The sequence below is a fragment of the Neophocaena asiaeorientalis genome, unplaced genomic scaffold (assembly GCF_003031525.2).
Source record: "Neophocaena asiaeorientalis asiaeorientalis breed wild unplaced genomic scaffold, Neophocaena_asiaeorientalis_V1.1 scaffold14, whole genome shotgun sequence".
NCBI lineage: Eukaryota > Metazoa > Chordata > Mammalia > Artiodactyla > Phocoenidae > Neophocaena > Neophocaena asiaeorientalis.
In genome coordinates, this window is record NW_020175192.1 from 5,408,144 (window position 1) to 5,426,614 (window position 18,471).

The 18,471-nt window shown below is 43.1% G+C and overlaps 1 protein-coding gene across 5 annotated transcripts in view; it reads right to left on the reverse strand.

The window, feature by feature from the left end:
* Nucleotides 1-18,471, reverse strand: part of ASH2L (ASH2 like, histone lysine methyltransferase complex subunit) — a 47,877-nt gene that overhangs the window by 805 nt on the left and 28,601 nt on the right. For all 5 annotated transcript variants that reach the window (XM_024764999.1, XM_024764997.1, XM_024764998.1 and 2 more), the window contains 8 exons: nt 18,175-18,250; nt 15,612-15,705; nt 14,648-14,865; nt 7,200-7,367; nt 6,720-6,913; nt 3,803-3,895; nt 823-921; nt 35-94 (listed from right to left, as the gene is read on the reverse strand). In XM_024764999.1, coding sequence (XP_024620767.1) covers nt 35-94; nt 823-921; nt 3,803-3,895; nt 6,720-6,913; nt 7,200-7,367; nt 14,648-14,865; nt 15,612-15,705; nt 18,175-18,250 — 1,002 coding nt within the window. The remainder of the gene's footprint in view (nt 1-34; nt 95-822; nt 922-3,802; nt 3,896-6,719; nt 6,914-7,199; nt 7,368-14,647; nt 14,866-15,611; nt 15,706-18,174; nt 18,251-18,471) is intronic.

The window sequence follows — 18,471 nt, forward strand, 5'->3', positions numbered from 1 at the left end:
GAGGATGCACGCAGACACGTTCAACGTTACTCACAGGGCGGTACACGAGATCCTTTGGAGGATACTTGAAGCACGGTCCGAAGTTAATGGAGACCTGGGATAAATTCAATCCAAGCAGACATGAAGAAACAAGAGAAGAAAGTAGTGAAAACCTTAATGTGACATGGGAAATTTCTCGCTTTAAATGTAGCTGTGATATTCACGGTATGACTGAAACAAATGACATACATTAATACTGCTAAAGGTGGTCAATATCCTATAACAGCCATCAAGAATTAGGTAAATAAAATAAACTTGTGCTGATTTCTGTTTATCACCTAAAGATTTCCTTATATTACTTCAATGGGGGCTACTGACAGAGTAAGAAGACATGGAAACTTCCAGGCATTGCCTTTTCAAATAATTTGGTTTCTTTAGCTGGTAGGCTCTAATGATAGTCCCTTCATGCTGGATCGTATTTTTTTAAAAATCACTATAAGCAACAGTTACTAATGATGGTAGGTTATCACGACACATAACACCAAATTGATTTATGCATGTAAATACTTTATATCCTTTATACTGAACAACAGTGACCACACAGTACATCCAAAGGAAAGGTATGGGGGCTTTACCATAACTGCATGATCTTTACCTGTCCAAGCAAATACTTCGTGGAGGACCCACATGTTTTTGGAACAAGCAGTAACAGTAGGAATATGCTCCCATCCCACTCCTAGGCCTTTCACATTTCTTTCTAGAATCCCATCAGTGGCTCTTTCACCACAACCGTCCACCTATCTCCCTCAAGTTGTGTTCACAGGATGAACAGACGATACGTACCGTGCAGCTCTTGTACAGCGAGATGGCCGGAAAGTAAACCCCCTCAAAAATATCTTTGTAAGCCACACCTTGATTGACACCATTTTTATAAAAAATTATCTGAAATAAAAACCATGGTTTTACTTCAGAATTGTAAAAAAGAACAAACTAAAAACGAACTCCGTTGGAGAACCCTTTATCAGCAATATGGTGGCAGCACCTGAAGAAATCCTAAGAATAGCATGTAGCTTGTGTAATAGCAATAGCTGACATTTATGTAATACCTTAGATTTTTCAGAGCCTATCTACATGCTCTATTCCAGCTGGTCCTCAGGTTTTGGGGGTTTTTTTGAGGTGCAATGGTGCCTTTTTTTTTTTTTTCCTTGGTCCTCAGGCTTATTTGCTTTCTGAATTCCTATGCTACTTACATCAAACAGTTCCACTTTCTGTTTTTCATTGCATTATATTTATAAAAGGTAACTGGTCATCCACTGATCCCTTGGAACTATACCCTTCTGAGCTCATTTATCTGTCCCCTTCCCTTGCCTCAGGTCCTCACTTCTGCATTTCTACTTTGAAAATCTCGCAGGATCTTCTGTCAAAGTCTCTGAATCCGGGCTTCCCTGGTGGTGCAGTGGTTGAGAGTCCGCCTGCCGATGCAGGGGACGCGGGTTCGTGCCCCGGTCCGGGAAGATCCCACATGCCGCAGAGCGGCTGGGCCCGTGACCCATGGCCACTGAGCCTGCGCGTCCGGAGCCTGTGCTCCACAGCGGGAGAGGCCACAGCAGTGAGAGGCCCGCGTACCGCAAAAAAAAAAAAAAAGGCTCTGAATCCGGGCTTCCCTGGTGGTGCAGTGGTTGAGAGTCCGCCTGCCGATGCAGGGGACGCGGGTTCGTGCCCCGGTCCGGGAAGATCCCACATGCCGCAGAGCGGCTGGGCCCGTGACCCATGGCCACTGAGCCTGCGCGTCCGGAGCCTGTGCTCCACAGCGGGAGAGGCCACAGCAGTGAGAGGCCCGCGTACCGCAAAAAAAAAAAAAAAGGCTCTGAATCCGGGCTTCCCTGGTGGTGCAGTGGTTGAGAGTCCGCCTGCCGATGCAGGGGACGCGGGTTCGTGCCCCGGTCCGGGAAGATCCCACATGCCGCAGAGCGGCTGGGCCCGTGACCCATGGCCACTGAGCCTGCGCGTCCGGAGCCTGTGCTCCACAGCGGGAGAGGCCACAGCAGTGAGAGGCCCGCGTACCGCAAAAAAAAAAAAAAAGGCTCTGAATCCGGGCTTCCCTGGTGGTGCAGTGGTTGAGAGTCCGCCTGCCGATGCAGGGGACGCGGGTTCGTGCCCCGGTCCGGGAAGATCCCACATGCCGCAGAGCGGCTGGGCCCGTGACCCATGGCCACTGAGCCTGCGCGTCCGGAGCCTGTGCTCCACAGCGGGAGAGGCCACAGCAGTGAGAGGCCCGCGTACCGCAAAAAAAAAAAAAAAGGCTCTGAATCCGGGCTTCCCTGGTGGTGCAGTGGTTGAGAGTCCGCCTGCCGATGCAGGGGACGCGGGTTCGTGCCCCGGTCCGGGAAGATCCCACATGCCGCAGAGCGGCTGGGCCCGTGACCCATGGCCACTGAGCCTGCGCGTCCGGAGCCTGTGCTCCACAGCGGGAGAGGCCACAGCAGTGAGAGGCCCGCGTACCGCAAAAAAAAAAAAAAAGGCTCTGAATCCGGGCTTCCCTGGTGGTGCAGTGGTTGAGAGTCCGCCTGCCGATGCAGGGGACGCGGGTTCGTGCCCCGGTCCGGGAAGATCCCACATGCCGCAGAGCGGCTGGGCCCGTGACCCATGGCCACTGAGCCTGCGCGTCCGGAGCCTGTGCTCCACAGCGGGAGAGGCCACAGCAGTGAGAGGCCCGCGTACCGCAAAAAAAAAAAAAAAGGCTCTGAATCCGGGCTTCCCTGGTGGTGCAGTGGTTGAGAGTCCGCCTGCCGATGCAGGGGACGCGGGTTCGTGCCCCGGTCCGGGAAGATCCCACATGCCGCAGAGCGGCTGGGCCCGTGACCCATGGCCACTGAGCCTGCGCGTCCGGAGCCTGTGCTCCACAGCGGGAGAGGCCACAGCAGTGAGAGGCCCGCGTACCGCAAAAAAAAAAAAAAAAAAAAAAAAAGTCTCTGAATCCTTATTTCTTTGTCCTTTCTCTCTCAAAACTATCCGGAATATTCTCTTAACCACTATGGATGGACTTCAGAAAAGGCTCCTTTTTCTGAAGTAACTTTCTCTACCTCTTCTTCCCAGCGACAGCTATCTTCTGCCTGGCTGTATTTTCTGGCTGTGTTATCTCCTTAGTTCAATTAACTGTTTCCCTTTACTACTTTTTCCCTAAAAACAATCGGAATCCTAGTTTATTTCTCCTACATTTGCTTCTATTACTGATGCATGTGGCTTCACAGCATTTTTATGGAAAAATGTTTCCAGCTCAGAACTTTCTTCCATCCCTTCCCCTTCTATTTTGGGCCCCTGTGGTTGGTCCAGATGCACCAGCCCTTCTTTGATTGTGCCATGACCTTGGGCAAACATGTTCCCAACAACCCTGGAGAAGGGAGGCAGGAAAGTTCTAGAAGGCAATGAATGAGCCATCACAGCTCCTGCTGCCCCCCGGGTCACATACCGAGACCCTGAATCTCCTATTCCAGTTTCCTCCTTCCGCACTTGCTACCTCCTCTGACAAAGGATAAGTATCTCTGACTTGCTTCCTCAATTGCCCTCAGGCTTTCTGATTTGGCCACTGTTTTATACCCCCTTTTCTCTAAGAATCCAGGTCATTGCTCTCATAGCAGCAGCAGGTAGCCCAGAAAGAACAAAACACGGCAGGCAGGAGAGTGTGCTGGCCCTGCTGCTGCTGTGTTAGCAGAAATCCCTTCATCCCCCGCTGTGGGCCTCAATTCCCTCACTTTCATAATAAGGGGGTTGGACCCAATGTTCAAATTCTTCTAATTCTGACATTTTGATGACCATGACTCACCTCGCTATGGGGAGTCTGCTTTAGGCTCTTCTCTGCTTTATCCACAAAGTCTTTTTCTTCAAAATACAAATAACTCTTGAACTTTATCAAAGCCTTGAAAACCAAGAGAGAAGGAAAGAAAAAAAAAAAAAAAAAAGGAAAAATGAAGCATCAGCTACATCATCATGGGGGGGGAAAAAGCCAGATTCACACAAATAGCACTAAGTCCTTGTGTTCTGAACAGAAATTTAAAATCTTTGCAGAGTCAGCTTTGTTAGATTTTGAACAACTATGTGTGTCTTTAGAATTACCAGATGGCACATGCTTGTTAAATATTTTCACAAAAGGCCCTTATTACTAAGATTTGGGGGGGGTCACTTCCTTCCCTCCTAGTTCCCTACCTGTTTCTCCCACAGGTGGTCTCTGGGTCACTCCTTTCTTACTGGTTCCTAAGACTCTGTTTATTCACTCCCAGGTAAACATATGACATTAATTTTTTTTTAACTTGTTTTTGTGGCTGCACCAGGTGGTTCGTGGGATCTTAGTTCCCTGACCAGGGATTGAACCTGCACCCTCAGTAGTGAAAGCGTGGAGTCCTAGCCACTGGACCGCCAGGGAATTCTCTGACATTCATTTTCTTCTGAACAGTTCCACAGTATTCCATTTTATGGACATATTAGTAATTGCTTATTCAAATTAAAAACAAATTTTTATAATGGAAATGAAACAGTAAATAATTTTAAGGATTCCAATAGTATCCTCGTGGTAACCGTAGACCTCTGTGCACTGTAGAACCAAGCACTCATATGGCTGAAGGTTCTAGGTGGTGGCAGGAGTGACGACAGTCAGCAGTGTGATGCCACCAATACAATGTGCTCTGACTGCTTATTATCAGAACAACCTTGGAGGAGACACCACCCAATTTAAGCACTTACTCTAAAGCTACCATTATAAGGACAGTGTGGCATTGGCAGAAATAAAGGTCAACAAATAGATCAGCGGAACAGAGAGCCCAGGAATCGATCTCCACAGTCACTGGACTGTCACAAAAGGAACCAAAGAAATGAGGAAAGGAGTTTTCAAAAAATGGGGCTAGAATAAGTGGGTATCAACACAGAAAAAAAACCCTAAACTTGGGGGCTTACCTGGTGGTGAAGTGGTTAAGAATCCACCTGCCAATGCAGGGGACACGGGTTCAAGCCCTGGTCTGGGAAGATCCCACATGCCACGGAGCAACTAAGCCCGTGCGCCACAACTACTGAGCCTGCGTGCCACACCTACTGAAGCCCACACACCTACGGCCCGTGCTCTGCAACAAGAGAAGCCACCACAATAAGAAGCCCGTGCACCGCCAATGAAGAGTAGCTCCCGCTCGCCACAACTAGAGAAAGCCCACGTGCAGCAACGAAGACCCAACACAGCCAAAAATAAATAAATACATTTATAAAAAAAAAAACTAACCTTGACCTCTACTCCACGTCATTCACAAGAATGAATTCAAGGTGGATCAGAAACCTAGATTAAGAGCTAAAACCATGTTTTCAAAGAAAACATGGAAGAATACCTTCATGACTTCCTGAGAGCAGGCAAAGATTTATTAACTCATAGAAAGCAATATAATTGTAAAGAAAAACCTGAGATGCACTTCATAAAAATTAAGAACTTCAGTTCATCAGAAGACACCATTAAGAAAATGAATAGAAGAGTCAGAGTAGGAGAAAAATACTTTTTAAAAAGCCATTTCCAACAAAAGACTGTAATCCAGAATATATGAAGAACTTCTACAACTCATTAAGATGACGAACAACCCAATTTTTTAAAAAAGTCAAAATATTTGAACAGAAACTTCACAAAAGAAGACAGATGAATGGCCAGTAAGCACGTGAAAAAATGTCCAATATCGTTAGTCGCCAAAGAAATGTTAATTTAAACCAAATGAGATACTACTACACACCCCACCAAAGTGGCTAGAATTGTTTGATAACAACAAATGCTAGCAAGGATGTAGTGCAACTAAAATACTCATACACTGTTAGTGGGAATGGAGAGTCTGACAATCTCCTATAAAACTAAATGTATAATGACCCAGTAATTCTATTTCTAGGCATTGACTAAAAAGAAATAAAAACATGTTGACAAAAAAGGTCTGTACAAGAATACGCATAGCAACTTTATGTATAATAAACCTGAACTTGAAATGGCCCCAGTGTCCATTAATAGGAATATGGGTAAGCACTGTGGTATCGCACAATGGAAACTACCCTGCAGTAAAAAGGAACAAACCACAGATTCCTGTAACAGCATGGAAGAACCTCAAAAGCATTATAACAAACAATAAAAGCCAGACACAAAAGATCACACACTGCATGGTTCCATTTACATGAGTTCAAGAACAAGCAAAACTAATGGAACAGAATTGTGATGCGGGTAAAATTCACAACAGTAGTTGCCTCAGTGCCGGTAGGAGCTGGCACTGACTAGGATGGAGTATGAGGGAACTTCCTGAGGCGTAAGATTCAACGTCTCCACGGGGGATTGGCTCAACCTCAAAACTCAGTGAACGTACACTTAAAATTTGTACATTTCATTTTATATTGTAAATTTTATATCAAAAGAAAAAACTAAACAAAAGTTAATCTCTAGCTAATGATATGCACCCTTAAGTACTTGGCGGGGGTTAAAAAAACATGGATGAATGTGTGGGTGGGTGGGTGTGCGGGTGGAGGAATGAATGCATAACATGTTAATGGCAGAATCTAGGTGATGGGTATTCGGACACTGACTTTTAAGTTCTTTCAATTTTGTTATGTCTTAAAATTTTCAAAATGAAACGTTGGGAAAGACGTAAATGGATAAGCATCATTAAGAGAACACACAGTTGAAGGCATCAGCTGCCACGGGTCTTCAACCCAGGAATCTCTCGGGAGGACAGACTCACCTTATCTTTATAGGTATCGGGCAGTGACTTGGCTGTCTCTGTGTCTTCAGGAAGACTGATATAAAATCCCAGGACATCTCCCTGTCCATAGCCAGAAGAGTAGTGTTTGCCAATGGACTGGTGGAATTTGGTCCCCTTTTTGCTCCGCCAAGAATAGCTAAATTTATCATAACCTAAGGGAGCTTGAAGGTTACCTGTCCCAATAAAAAGATATACAGGAAGTCAGAACTGCAAGTCAACTCTGGTTTGCTAAAGGAAAATATTCTTTTTTTACTTTTTTGCCAGTTTTGTAAAATGGCTAACAAACTATTTCTCACAAGCAATGAATTATAAAAATATTCCTAGGAACTGCAAACCACCTAAACCCTCAGGAATTGAATTTTATGACCACAATCCAATAAGCATACAAGTCATGAAGCTTAGCCAGATGGTCTATACCTCTCCACCAGTTGCCACGTCCGTATCATAGCCCCAGCTTACCTAACGGCTGGGACCAGCCCAGTCTGGCAGCGGTGTCTGGCGGCATCTCATCCACCGTGATTTCAAAGTACCAGGCACCTTTCCGAACCCCATGAGAAGCCCGAACCATAGAGTAGCCCTTCTCTCCAACCACAGTCAGCCGGTCATCGGAGATCTTTAACTGGGGAGCTGCAGTGATGGAGATTAAAACAAAGGCCTGCAACTTATTTGAAATACTTGGAGACAACTGCCACAAACTCTTACCCTCCAATAAAACGAAATAAAAAATCAGAAATATCAAGTCAGGAATTTGAAATATTAGTTCAGGAGTTTAAAAGTCTCCAGATATAGATGAAGGAGGAGAAAGAAAGAAAAAGGAAGAAAGCTGTCGAGTAATCAGTTTTTACTAAACGTGATTTTTTTTTTTTTTTTTTTGGATTTTTTTGTGGTACGCGGGCCTCTCACTGCTGTGGCCTCTAGCATTGCGGAGCACAGGCTCCGGACGCGCAGGCTCAGCGGCCATGGCTCACGGGCCCAGGCGCTCCGCGGCATGTGGGATCTTCCCAGACCGGGGCATGAGCCCGTGTCCCCTGCATCGGCAGGCGGACTCTCAACCACTGCGCCACCAGGGAAGCCCTTAAATGTGATTATTTAAGATGGCAGGTTAAAACTAATTATACTTGTCTATTCCCTAATATAACAAACCAATTGTAATGTGTTTGGATCCTGATGTGAATAAACCACCCTTTACAAGACCTTTTATTTGAAACAATTTCAAAGTTTCAAAAATAGTGGAGTCCTCACATGTCCTTCACTCGGCCTTGCCAAGTGCTAACACCATCTGTGACCATCACACAAGGATCAAAACCAGAAAATTGACACTGACACAATACTGTTACACTAATCTATAGGTCACCTTTGAGTTAAGCCAATTATCCAAATAACATCCTTTTTTTGTTCCAGAATCTAATCCAAGATCCCCCATTTCATCTAGTTGTTGCGTCTCCTCAGGTCTTTCATGACCCTGACATTCTGAAGGGTACTGGGTCACTTGGTTTGTAGAAATGTCCCTCAAACATTTGTCTGTCCCATGCTTCCTCCTGTCTGGGTCCAGGTCATGCCTCTGCCGGGACACCACTGCAGTACTGCTGGGCCTCTCAGTACATCAGGTCAGGAAGCACATGCTGTCCAAATGGTGATGTTAAACTCTGATCACTTGGTTAAGGTGGTGCCTTCCAGGTTTCTCCACTATAAAATTACTATTTCCCCTTTGTAATTAGTAAGTATTTTGTGGGAAGATAAAACGATATTTAAGACAATCAAGGAAATCTGATTTGGACTGAATTCAGATGATAGCAAGGAATTATATGTTTTGCTAAGTGTAATAAGAGCTTGTGGCTATAAAGGCAAACTCCATACTTTTTAGAGATACATATTTTTAAGAGTACATAGGGTGAGACTTACTTCTTAAAAATTTTTTAAAAAGAGTGAAATAAAGGAGCGGATAAAACAAATACGGCAAAACCTTAATAACTGTTAAATCTGGGTGAAAACTCTATGGAGCTTCATTGTATTCACCTTTCGACCTTTGCATATAGTTTGAATCTTACTTTACTAAGAGACCATTATGTAACATAAAGGGACAATCTAAACCAACTGGAAGGGACACTGTGACTTGGAAGTGAAGCAAAAAATGACAAAAGGCAGGAGAGTATTTTCGTGCTGTGTAGGTTGATTTTATAGTTGTAGAAGCATCTCCAACCCAATTAGGACTTAACTGAGGGAAAAGCATTTGAAACAGTATTTGTGGGACTCTAGAAGTTGTCTGAATTCTGCTGGAAGAACAAAATGTAGTTTCATTAGCTTTTATAAAGGCTTACGATTTATGAAGTACTTTCATAGGTAGGTAGGTAAGTAGGTAGACAGATGGCCAGACAGACTCCCCCTCACAACTCCCACCTCCAGTGGAGAAGCAGACCACGTGGCTGTTCAAGATCACACCGCAGTTGGCAGAGCCTGATTGAAGCCCTGGCCCTGCACTCTTTCCGTGACCCCGCAATGGCTCTTGTATTCAGGAGATACAATGATAACCTCCCTAAATTAAATGCACATTGTTTAACAGAACTTTCTCAGGTATTTGGCAAATTCTACCTTCTCAAATACAAATACTTCTTCCTTTACTCCTTCCTGATCAATTCAGTCCTAAAGCCATTAGGTGGGGCTGAGCAAGGTTAAGTGTCTGTGACAGAACAGGATATTAAAGGGTCTACCTCCTCACAAAACTTTTTAATTACAAAGGGAAAAAAGAGTAACTTTCCAGTGGATAAACCTGGCAGATACCACCTTAGCCAAATGATCAGCGGACATCACCAGTAATGGGACACATTAAAGTCCTGCACCACCTACAGGATGTAGTATGTGAGATTATTTCTGTGATATTCCTGTTGAGGATGCAGAACTTGGATCATTAGGAACAAGATGAAACCAAACTGAGGGATATTCTGTAAAATAACTGCCTTCTAACTTTCAAAAGCCCCCAGGTCAAAGTCTAGGAAAGATGGGGAAGCTGTTCCAGACTGAAGACTTAAGAGTCACGACAACTAAATGCAGCAAATGATTCTCAACCGGACCCTTCTGCTATAATGGACGTTCTGGACCAACTGGGCAAGCTTGGATAGAACATGAGCACCGGATGGTAGTCATCAGATGCTAATTTCCTGATTTTGATCGTTGTGTCAGCTCTGTAAGATGTGAAAGTTTAAAAAAATATCCACTAGTTCTTTCATATTCTTCCTTTCAAGAGGTGGAGCCTAATTTCCCTCCACTTGAGTGTGGGCTGAATTTAGCAACTCATTTCTTTTAACAAATATAATGAAGTTGAAGTGACTGTCCCACTTCAAGACAGGTCAAACTCTTTACAGCTCTCTTGGAGAACTTGCTCTAGGAGAAGTTAGCTTCCACGGACGAGGACAAATTAGCAGTCTATGGAGAGGCCCACACAGTGAGGACCTGAGGGTGTCCCGTCAAAGCCACGTGACTGAGCCATCTTGGAAACAGACCGCCATCCCCAGCTAAGAGCTTGACTGCCACTTCCTGAGTTTTCCTGAGCCAGACCACACAGCTAAGCTGCTCCCAGATTCCCAACTCTCAGAAACTATGGGATGATAAACACTGGTAGTTTTAGAATGCTAAGTTTTATGGTAATTCTTTATGCAGCACTAGGTAACACAAGGAGAATGTCCTTGTTTGTAAGAAATACACAGTAAAGTTCTCAAAGGTGAAACAGCATCATGGCAACTGACTCTCAAGTAGCTCAGGAAAAAAAAAAGTTTAGCACTGTTCTCACAATTTTTTTTTAAATAAATCTGAGATTATCTCAAAATAAGAAGTTTAAAAGATACAATATAGATTTATTATTAACTTTTAAAAGGCTCAGCATAAACAGCAGGCAGGCACTGCTATCCTACGTATTAAATTCTAACATGTTACTGCTAAATAAGGGCCAGCGTTCTCCCATTTTTTCCCCTCCAGAACTATAGCTATTATGTATAGTGAAACACAACAAGGCTCACTTCTTGAACCCTGAAGTCACTTATCTGGCCCTTCCTTACTATCAAAGTATGCTTGTCACTCACAGGAGTCAAACCGATCCATGTACAATGGTCATTAAACTGAGGGATTACGTCCAAGTGACTTCACCTGACTCCACTTCTGAATGACTAGCATCAGTACAAGTGTTACAGCTTTTAGCATCAATTCAAGAAACAATGAATGGGCTTCCCATGGAATAACTATATGGACATGTTTAGATTCAATTCAAAGAAACAACTGAAAGAGGCATATTTTAAACAACTGTGGAAATGTGAATATGGACTGAGTATGGAATAATTAATTAATTATTATTCACCTCTATCAGGTAAGATAATGGCACAGTGGTTACGTTTCTTAAAATCCTTGTTGGAGGGGCTTCCCTGGTGGCGCAGTGGTTGAGAGTCCGCCTGCCGATGCAGAGGACAAGGGTTCGTGCCCCAGTCTGGGAAGATCCCACATGCTGCGGAGTGGCTGGGCCCGTGAGCTATGGCCGCTGGGCCTGTGCGTCCGGGGCCTGTGCCCCACAGCAGGGGAGGCTGCAGCAGTGAGAGGCCCGCATACCACAAAAAAAAAAAAAAAAAAAAAAAAAAAAAAAGCCTTGTTGGAGATCAATACTGAGATATCTAAGGGTGAAATAATATGCTATCTGGATTTGCATTAATACTTCAGAAAAACAGCAAAGAAATCCATGAGGTACACTTGTCTAAAAGTAGTTTATTTAAATTCACTTTCACATTCTAACAGATAATGAATGCTATTCTCTGAATAATTGAATAAATTATGCCATTAAAAGAACTATTATACATTAAAAAGAGTTTTGCATGACAAAAAAGTCATAAAGTTAAAAGACAACTGACAAACTGGGAGAAAATGTTTACAACGTATTCCACAGACAAAGGGCTAACATCCCTAGCATATAAAGGGACAAAAGACCAAAATTCCAACAGATAAATGGGAAATAAAAACACACAAACATAATTCACAAGGTAATGACTCTTAAACATGAAAGAAAATGTTCAAACTCAAAGAAACACAAATTGAAACACTGAGATTCCCATTTCTCACCTCTCAGACTGGCCAAAATTAAAATCTAGGACAACACCGTCTGTTTGTGAGGTTATGGGGAAACAAACATTCTCTACGTTGCGGTGGGAATGCAAACCGGCACAGCCATTTGAAGGGGAATTTGGCAATATCTAACAAAAACTAGGTATATACGTACTTACCGTTTGGTCCAGCAATTCCACTTCTAGAATTCAACCATGAACGTATACCACCACCAATACAAAAACACACACACCCATGGTTATTCACTGCCTCTTTGATGAATCCAAAATCCTGGAAACAATCTAAATGCCCATATTCAGAGTGGTTGAATAAACCATGTACCTCCACATAATGCCATATCATAAAGTTAAAAAAAGAAAAAACTGAGGATGAGCTCTTTGAACTGGCATGGAGTAACCGCATGCAGCAAAATGCAAGACTATCTACAGCATGCTGCCCTTCACGTACGAAAAAAGGAGATAAAGGAAATACACGCGTGTGTGCTCACCTGTGCAGAAGGAATAAAGGATGAACTGGAAACCAGAGAGACTGGTCAAGTAGAGGGTGGGTGGGAAAGTGGGAGAAAAAGAGGAAATGAGAGTGGGGCAGCAGGGGTGGGGAGGGATGACACTCTGGGCAAACCCTTGTGAACAACAGTAGCTCTAGAACTGCAGTAATGTTGCACATACCCTTCAAACTCTCCCCTGACACAGATGCACACGCCCCCAAGATGTGGGAGAACCCCAAATGGTATACCAACACTAACAACTGAGCCTACCGTATCACAAATGAAAAACAAGCACGCTGAAGGAGGCGGGGAAGGAAAGAACTAACCTAACCTAAGTAAGCATTATCCTGATGGGATATGCAAGGCTAAGACAGAAAGAGCTGTTCATAAATGCTGTAATCTAGTTAGGGAATGTTTCCTACAGTGGTTTGCAATTCTCAAACCACTTTATGTGCATATTAGACATGAACGAGTAAGAAAATGTATTGGAGGTAATTAGAGTCAGGTTTTACTGTTCAAGAAAGAAGTTACAAATATGGAAAGGTGGAAGGCTGAAATAACCTTGTGGTGTTTGATTAAAATCCAAGGTAGCAAAGTAAACTCAGTATAGGCATGTATATATGTGTCGTTCAGGATACCGACATACATTTCCCACCTCGGTCCACGGAGGGAGCCTAGAAGCAACACCCTGTAACAGTAAGCACACAGAACACTCACATCTTCATTTCTAAACACCATTCTCCAATCAAAGGAACCCGGGCTCCTTGGAGACGGAGCCGATACTTGGCCTGGAGCACGGAAAATATGAGATGAACCAAAAACATCTTGTGACATCAGCAAGTAAGGAAAAAAAAATGATGGGGCTTATCAAAAGGACACAAGATTCCATTCCCAACAACGTAGGTGGACCTGGAGGGTATTATGCTCAGTGAACTAAATCAGAGAAAGACAAATACTCTGTGATCATTTATATGTGGAATCTAAAAAACCAAATGAATGTACGTGACAAAACAGAAAGAGACTGACAGATATAGAGAACAGACTAGTGGTTACCAGGAGGAGAGGGAAGGGAAGAGGGGCGAGATAGGGTTAGGAGATCAAGAGGTACAAACCACTATGCATAAAACAAACACCCAATAAAAACATAAAAAATAAATAAAGCAACTATACCCCAATTAAAAAAAACAATGATGCTTTAAGGATATATTGTACAGCATCAGGAATTATAGCCATTATTTTATAATAACTTTAAATGGAGTATAATCTATAAAAATATTGAATCACTATGTTGTACACCCGAAAGTAATACAATATTGTAAGTCAACTATACTTCAATTAAAAAAAAAAAAAAAGGAACCAACCTAAAGAAGCTCCTAATGGCCAAAGCTGGAGTAATTTGAGCAACAAAATAAATATCTGTTAAACGCACACTGATAAAAATAATCAATTAAATAATAAAGAAAAGGAATCGCAAACGATCAGGCAAATACCACATTAACAACTGTTGCCGACAAGATCCACTGATGGATGCTAAAATTAGTGGGCAAAACTTTACAGAGAAACGGGATACTTGCATAGCCTCGCAGTATCTTTCCCTAAGATATTTATGAACTACAAAGGGAAAGACAATAGAGACAGCAGAAACCACCTTAACACAACCAATAATAAGACAACACAACCAATAATAAGACACATACATCGACATCACCAGCTCATGAGGTGATGCAGTGGGAAGGATTCATGTCTGCAGTGTTCTTCCAAAAGTGCAACACCTCAGTCTAATCATGAAAAAAAGTCAGACAGACCCTCACTGAGGAACAGTCAACAAAGTAACTGATTAACACTGCAACAGACTAAGGAGAAATAACTAAATGCAATGTGAGATCCTAGAAAAGAGGCACTAGAGGAAAAACTGGTGAAATTGAAATAAAGTCTTTAGTTTCGTTCATACCATTTACTGATGTTATTTAATCTCCTGGTTTTGATAACTGTACTATGGTTATGTAAGATCTTATTATTAGGAGAAGCTTGATAAGGGATATATGGAAATTCTATTATTTTTGCAACTGTACTGTAAGTTTAAAATTAGTTCAAAATAGAACGTTAAAAAAAACCCCACATACCATATATAATTGGCTAGAGCTTATAAGAAGAGAAAAGGAAGAAATTATTTCTTGCACATCCCGGCTGCGTGTAGTCAGAGATGGGGGTAAGGGAGCGGTAGCAGAATGACGTGTCCGTCGAATTCTCTAGACGGGACACAGCTGACGACAGATGTTCAAAGTAACACTGGGTCCAACACGAACATTAATAGCTTACCTACCTCGATCATGTAGGGCTAACAAAACCCGTTCATACAAGCAGGCTCTGTAGAGGTCTCCAGGAATCGGTTTTCCTGCCCAGCAGTCGAGTTCAAGCTTCTCAGGGTCAGGGGCGTGGGGATCGGGCTCAGCTAGAATATACCGATAGCCATCTTTGTTAAATGGGTGTTCCAAGGGGTAGCCATGAGGGGGAAGGCGCTGAGCAGAAAACAAAGGGTCACTGCAGAAAGGAAAAAATAAAATCAAGAAACTAAAACCCCCTCTAGCTCCAGTGCCTTCAATTCTGTAAGAAAGGCCTCTGATTTATTAGAGTTCTGCTGGAACACATGTAACTTCAAATGCTTTTCATTATTCAAATAGATGATCCTGCCCTCTGCAGGCAAAACGGGGAAATGAAAATTACTTTAATCTGTATGGATACCTATGAAACTGAGCCAGTAGACCACAAGGGAGAAAGGGTGCAGAGGAACAAGGGCAGCTGCCTTTAGCATATTTATTACTATAACTAATGAACAGAAACTCAAAAGATATGAGCATTTACTATCTGTTTCCAGGCTGAATAAGAAATGACCTGGATCTCACCACCTCAGTACTGAACAAAGTGAAGGGAACAGCCATCAGAGAGGAGAGGCAGAAAGTTTATGTAAAAGAGCTAACATTCAGTATCTGTTTCACTCTCTCTGGTCCATCTACTCTTCCTCAAGATGCCTTAATGGAACTTTACTCCCAGGTAAATCACCACAGGTGTGCTGCCCCAGGGCTGTTGCCCCAGGGCTGTTTCACTTAGTAACAAGTTCCTAAAACAGGTCACCTAGTCTGGGGCTCATTTACCCCTCAAAGTGCTAAGGATTTGAGAAAAAGGGACAGGCTTGCGTCCTCAGACACCTGAGCCCTTCCCCGCTGACGGACTCTGCCAGCCGCAGAGGGCACTCTAACAGTGGTGAGTGGGGTGGGTGTTCTGCCCACCTCCGGGCCTTCTTGGTGGTCCCTGTGGCCCCGCCATCCTGCTGCTTGCGCTTAGCTCCTCTTCCTTTTCCACTGCTTCCCGCTGCAATTCCCCCTTTAAAGAAAAGGCAGATCACTTTCAATGAGCTGTGCCAGATGCCCCACGGGGATGCTAACACTCCCTGCGTGCATTTGTGTAACACCACAGGAGGATTTCCTGCCTGAAAGCAGACTGCGCTTCACCCTGGTTCAGAACGAGTCTGCCTAGCGGCTCCCACCCCAGGACTCTGAGTTCTGGCAGTAAGTCCAGGGAACCTAGCACTAACGATACCTGTGTTATAGTTTAGACCTTCACTTCTTAAATGAACTGCAACTACTAGTACACTTTCCGAGGATGTGACACAAATGCATTTTCACTCGTTCAGATCCCAAACACCCACAGCTAGACACAAGTGCATTGATAAAACCCTTTTCCACCCAAATGAATACAAACACCCATAAGGAGAGAATATCCCCACTACAAGGGGGGTGCGCGCGTGCTTGAACTCCACATGGCGCACACTCCATAAGCATAAGAGAGGCACAGCATCTGCTAAAGCACTGGACTTGAATTTCCAACAAGACAAAAGTACACCAAACGTGGAAAACAAAAACAGAGGTACTAAAAAGGTGGTTCTGTCCAGTGCCGCTAGGCATCCAGTATGGTTGTCTGTGACACGAGCAGGAAAGGCGGCTTTAAATTTAGCAGGTGATCTTTCCAATTATTAAAATTGTGCCAATGCCCCAAATTTAGGTTAGACTAACCTGGCTTGTGGAATTAAGAGAAAATACCCATAGAGAATTTATAAATTTTATTTTTAAAAAAATGAGCTACATACAAGGGCCACAAGGAATACTACCTTGTATATTTCTTAAAAGGTACTCAAATATTTGTCCAGTTCTGTCATTCCTCTGTTTGTTTTTCGAACTTCCAGAAAATATCCCTGGACTGTAGGAAAACACCTTTATGTAAACAACTGCATGAAGTACTGTATCTTAATTTGGGGCAAGCTTGGAAATTATCAGCAGTTCCGCTGCAATAAAAAGAGGATCAATGGGCTTCCCTGGTGGCGCAGTGGTTGAGAGTCCACCTGCCGATGCAGGGGACACGGGTTCGTGCCCTGGTCCGGGAAGATCCCACAGGCCACGGAGCGGCTGGGCCCGTGAGCCATGGCCGCTGAGCCTGCACGTCCGGAGCCTGTGCTCCGCAACGGGAGAGGCCACAACAGTGAGAGGCCCGCGTACCGCAAAAAAAATAAAAAAAAGAAGAAAAAAAAAGAGGATCAAGACACTGAAGGCAGGTCATATTCTGCGTAGACAGGACCAGATTCATGCTGAACTTCCTTTTACGAACATACCAGGTTGTCATTCCTAGTCCTCATAAAAGGCTTAATGTTAAACGGCTGCATCATTAACATCTCTAGTTCAAGTTACCTTAATCAAAAAACTATTAAGTTTTTATTGGCATCTGCATTTCAATTATTTTGAGAGAAGTTTTAGATCCATCTTGAACAAAACAAGCAACACAAAGGGGACTGCTGGCCATGTTAGGCAGAATATGACAACGTACAAGCTTCCAATTACTAACATTAAACCGGAACTACTGTTTCATATCGAGTGCTACTGCCACCATCTCCACAATGCTTTAAAAATTTAACTTAGGTTTAGCTTCTACCACAACTCAGCGAAAAGCATTTTCCAAAACACAAAATACTTAAGTCTGAGAGGCTGAAAGAAGACAGAGGAGGAATTTACCTCCAAAAGAGGCTCCACCTGTAAGAACAGAAGTGGCACCATGTATTTGTCAAATGTTAACAATTAAAAGGAGATTAAAATTACAATTATGTAATTTAACAATTACATAATTTTTACAAATAATGTAAAAAGATGAACAATACACTTAGCTATTTCCCACCCATCTCAGAATATTAGTAACAGTGGAATGATTACATATTTAAGATGCTACCACTCTAAAAGACAAGGTAATGACACCGTGTGTCAGATGAATAGCTAGCTACCTCCCCATTATACCCACTCTCATTAGATTACCCTTAGCAGCAAAGGGCTTTCCTGCTCTTAGATGGGTTAGAGAGAAAAATATGCTACAGTGGGTGATAACACAGAAATGCTCTCACGTGAATAAGCTGAAGATTAAGGGCAAGAAAAATGAGAAGATGGGCAGGAAGTGTATTATATAACAGCTGAATTAAGGAAAAAGAGCGCAGAGCAAGTGAATCTAAAGTGTTAGTTATGAAGATACAGATGGGGAGTCTAATATAAACACAGCGAATCTGACCTTAAAATTGTACCTTGTCTTATGCTAAATCTGTTTCACTTAAGACCAAACTGTAGTGTAAAGTGACAAAAAAGTTCTCCCCTACTAACATCTGTCAAACCTTGGCTAGCTCCTAAAAATTGAGATTTGGACTTTAAAGCATCTTAGTAAATATCCAGTTAAGAGTCAACCCAAAGACTGCCCAATTCTAGGCACATCTGAATTCAACAGCTTACAAGTATTTCATCAATGAGACACTGAAACACTTACCATTTAGATTCCCACTGGTAGACACGGCACTGCTTTGTTTTTGGTTGTCATAAGCAGGACCAATGTTACTAAGATCCTAGAGGGAAAAATATTCAATTATAAAGGGAGGCTATCTAATCAAACCAACCTGGCAATGCTCAAAAGAACAGGAGAAATTCTAATTGAATGACAACCTAGATCTGAAACCTGCAGAGGTCCCAAACTTAGATGCTTCAGGGATCAGCCAGTATCACACGTGACGCAGCCAAGTGTAAGGCTCCAAGTGGTTTAAGAATGAGGATGAGTGGCAACCAACCC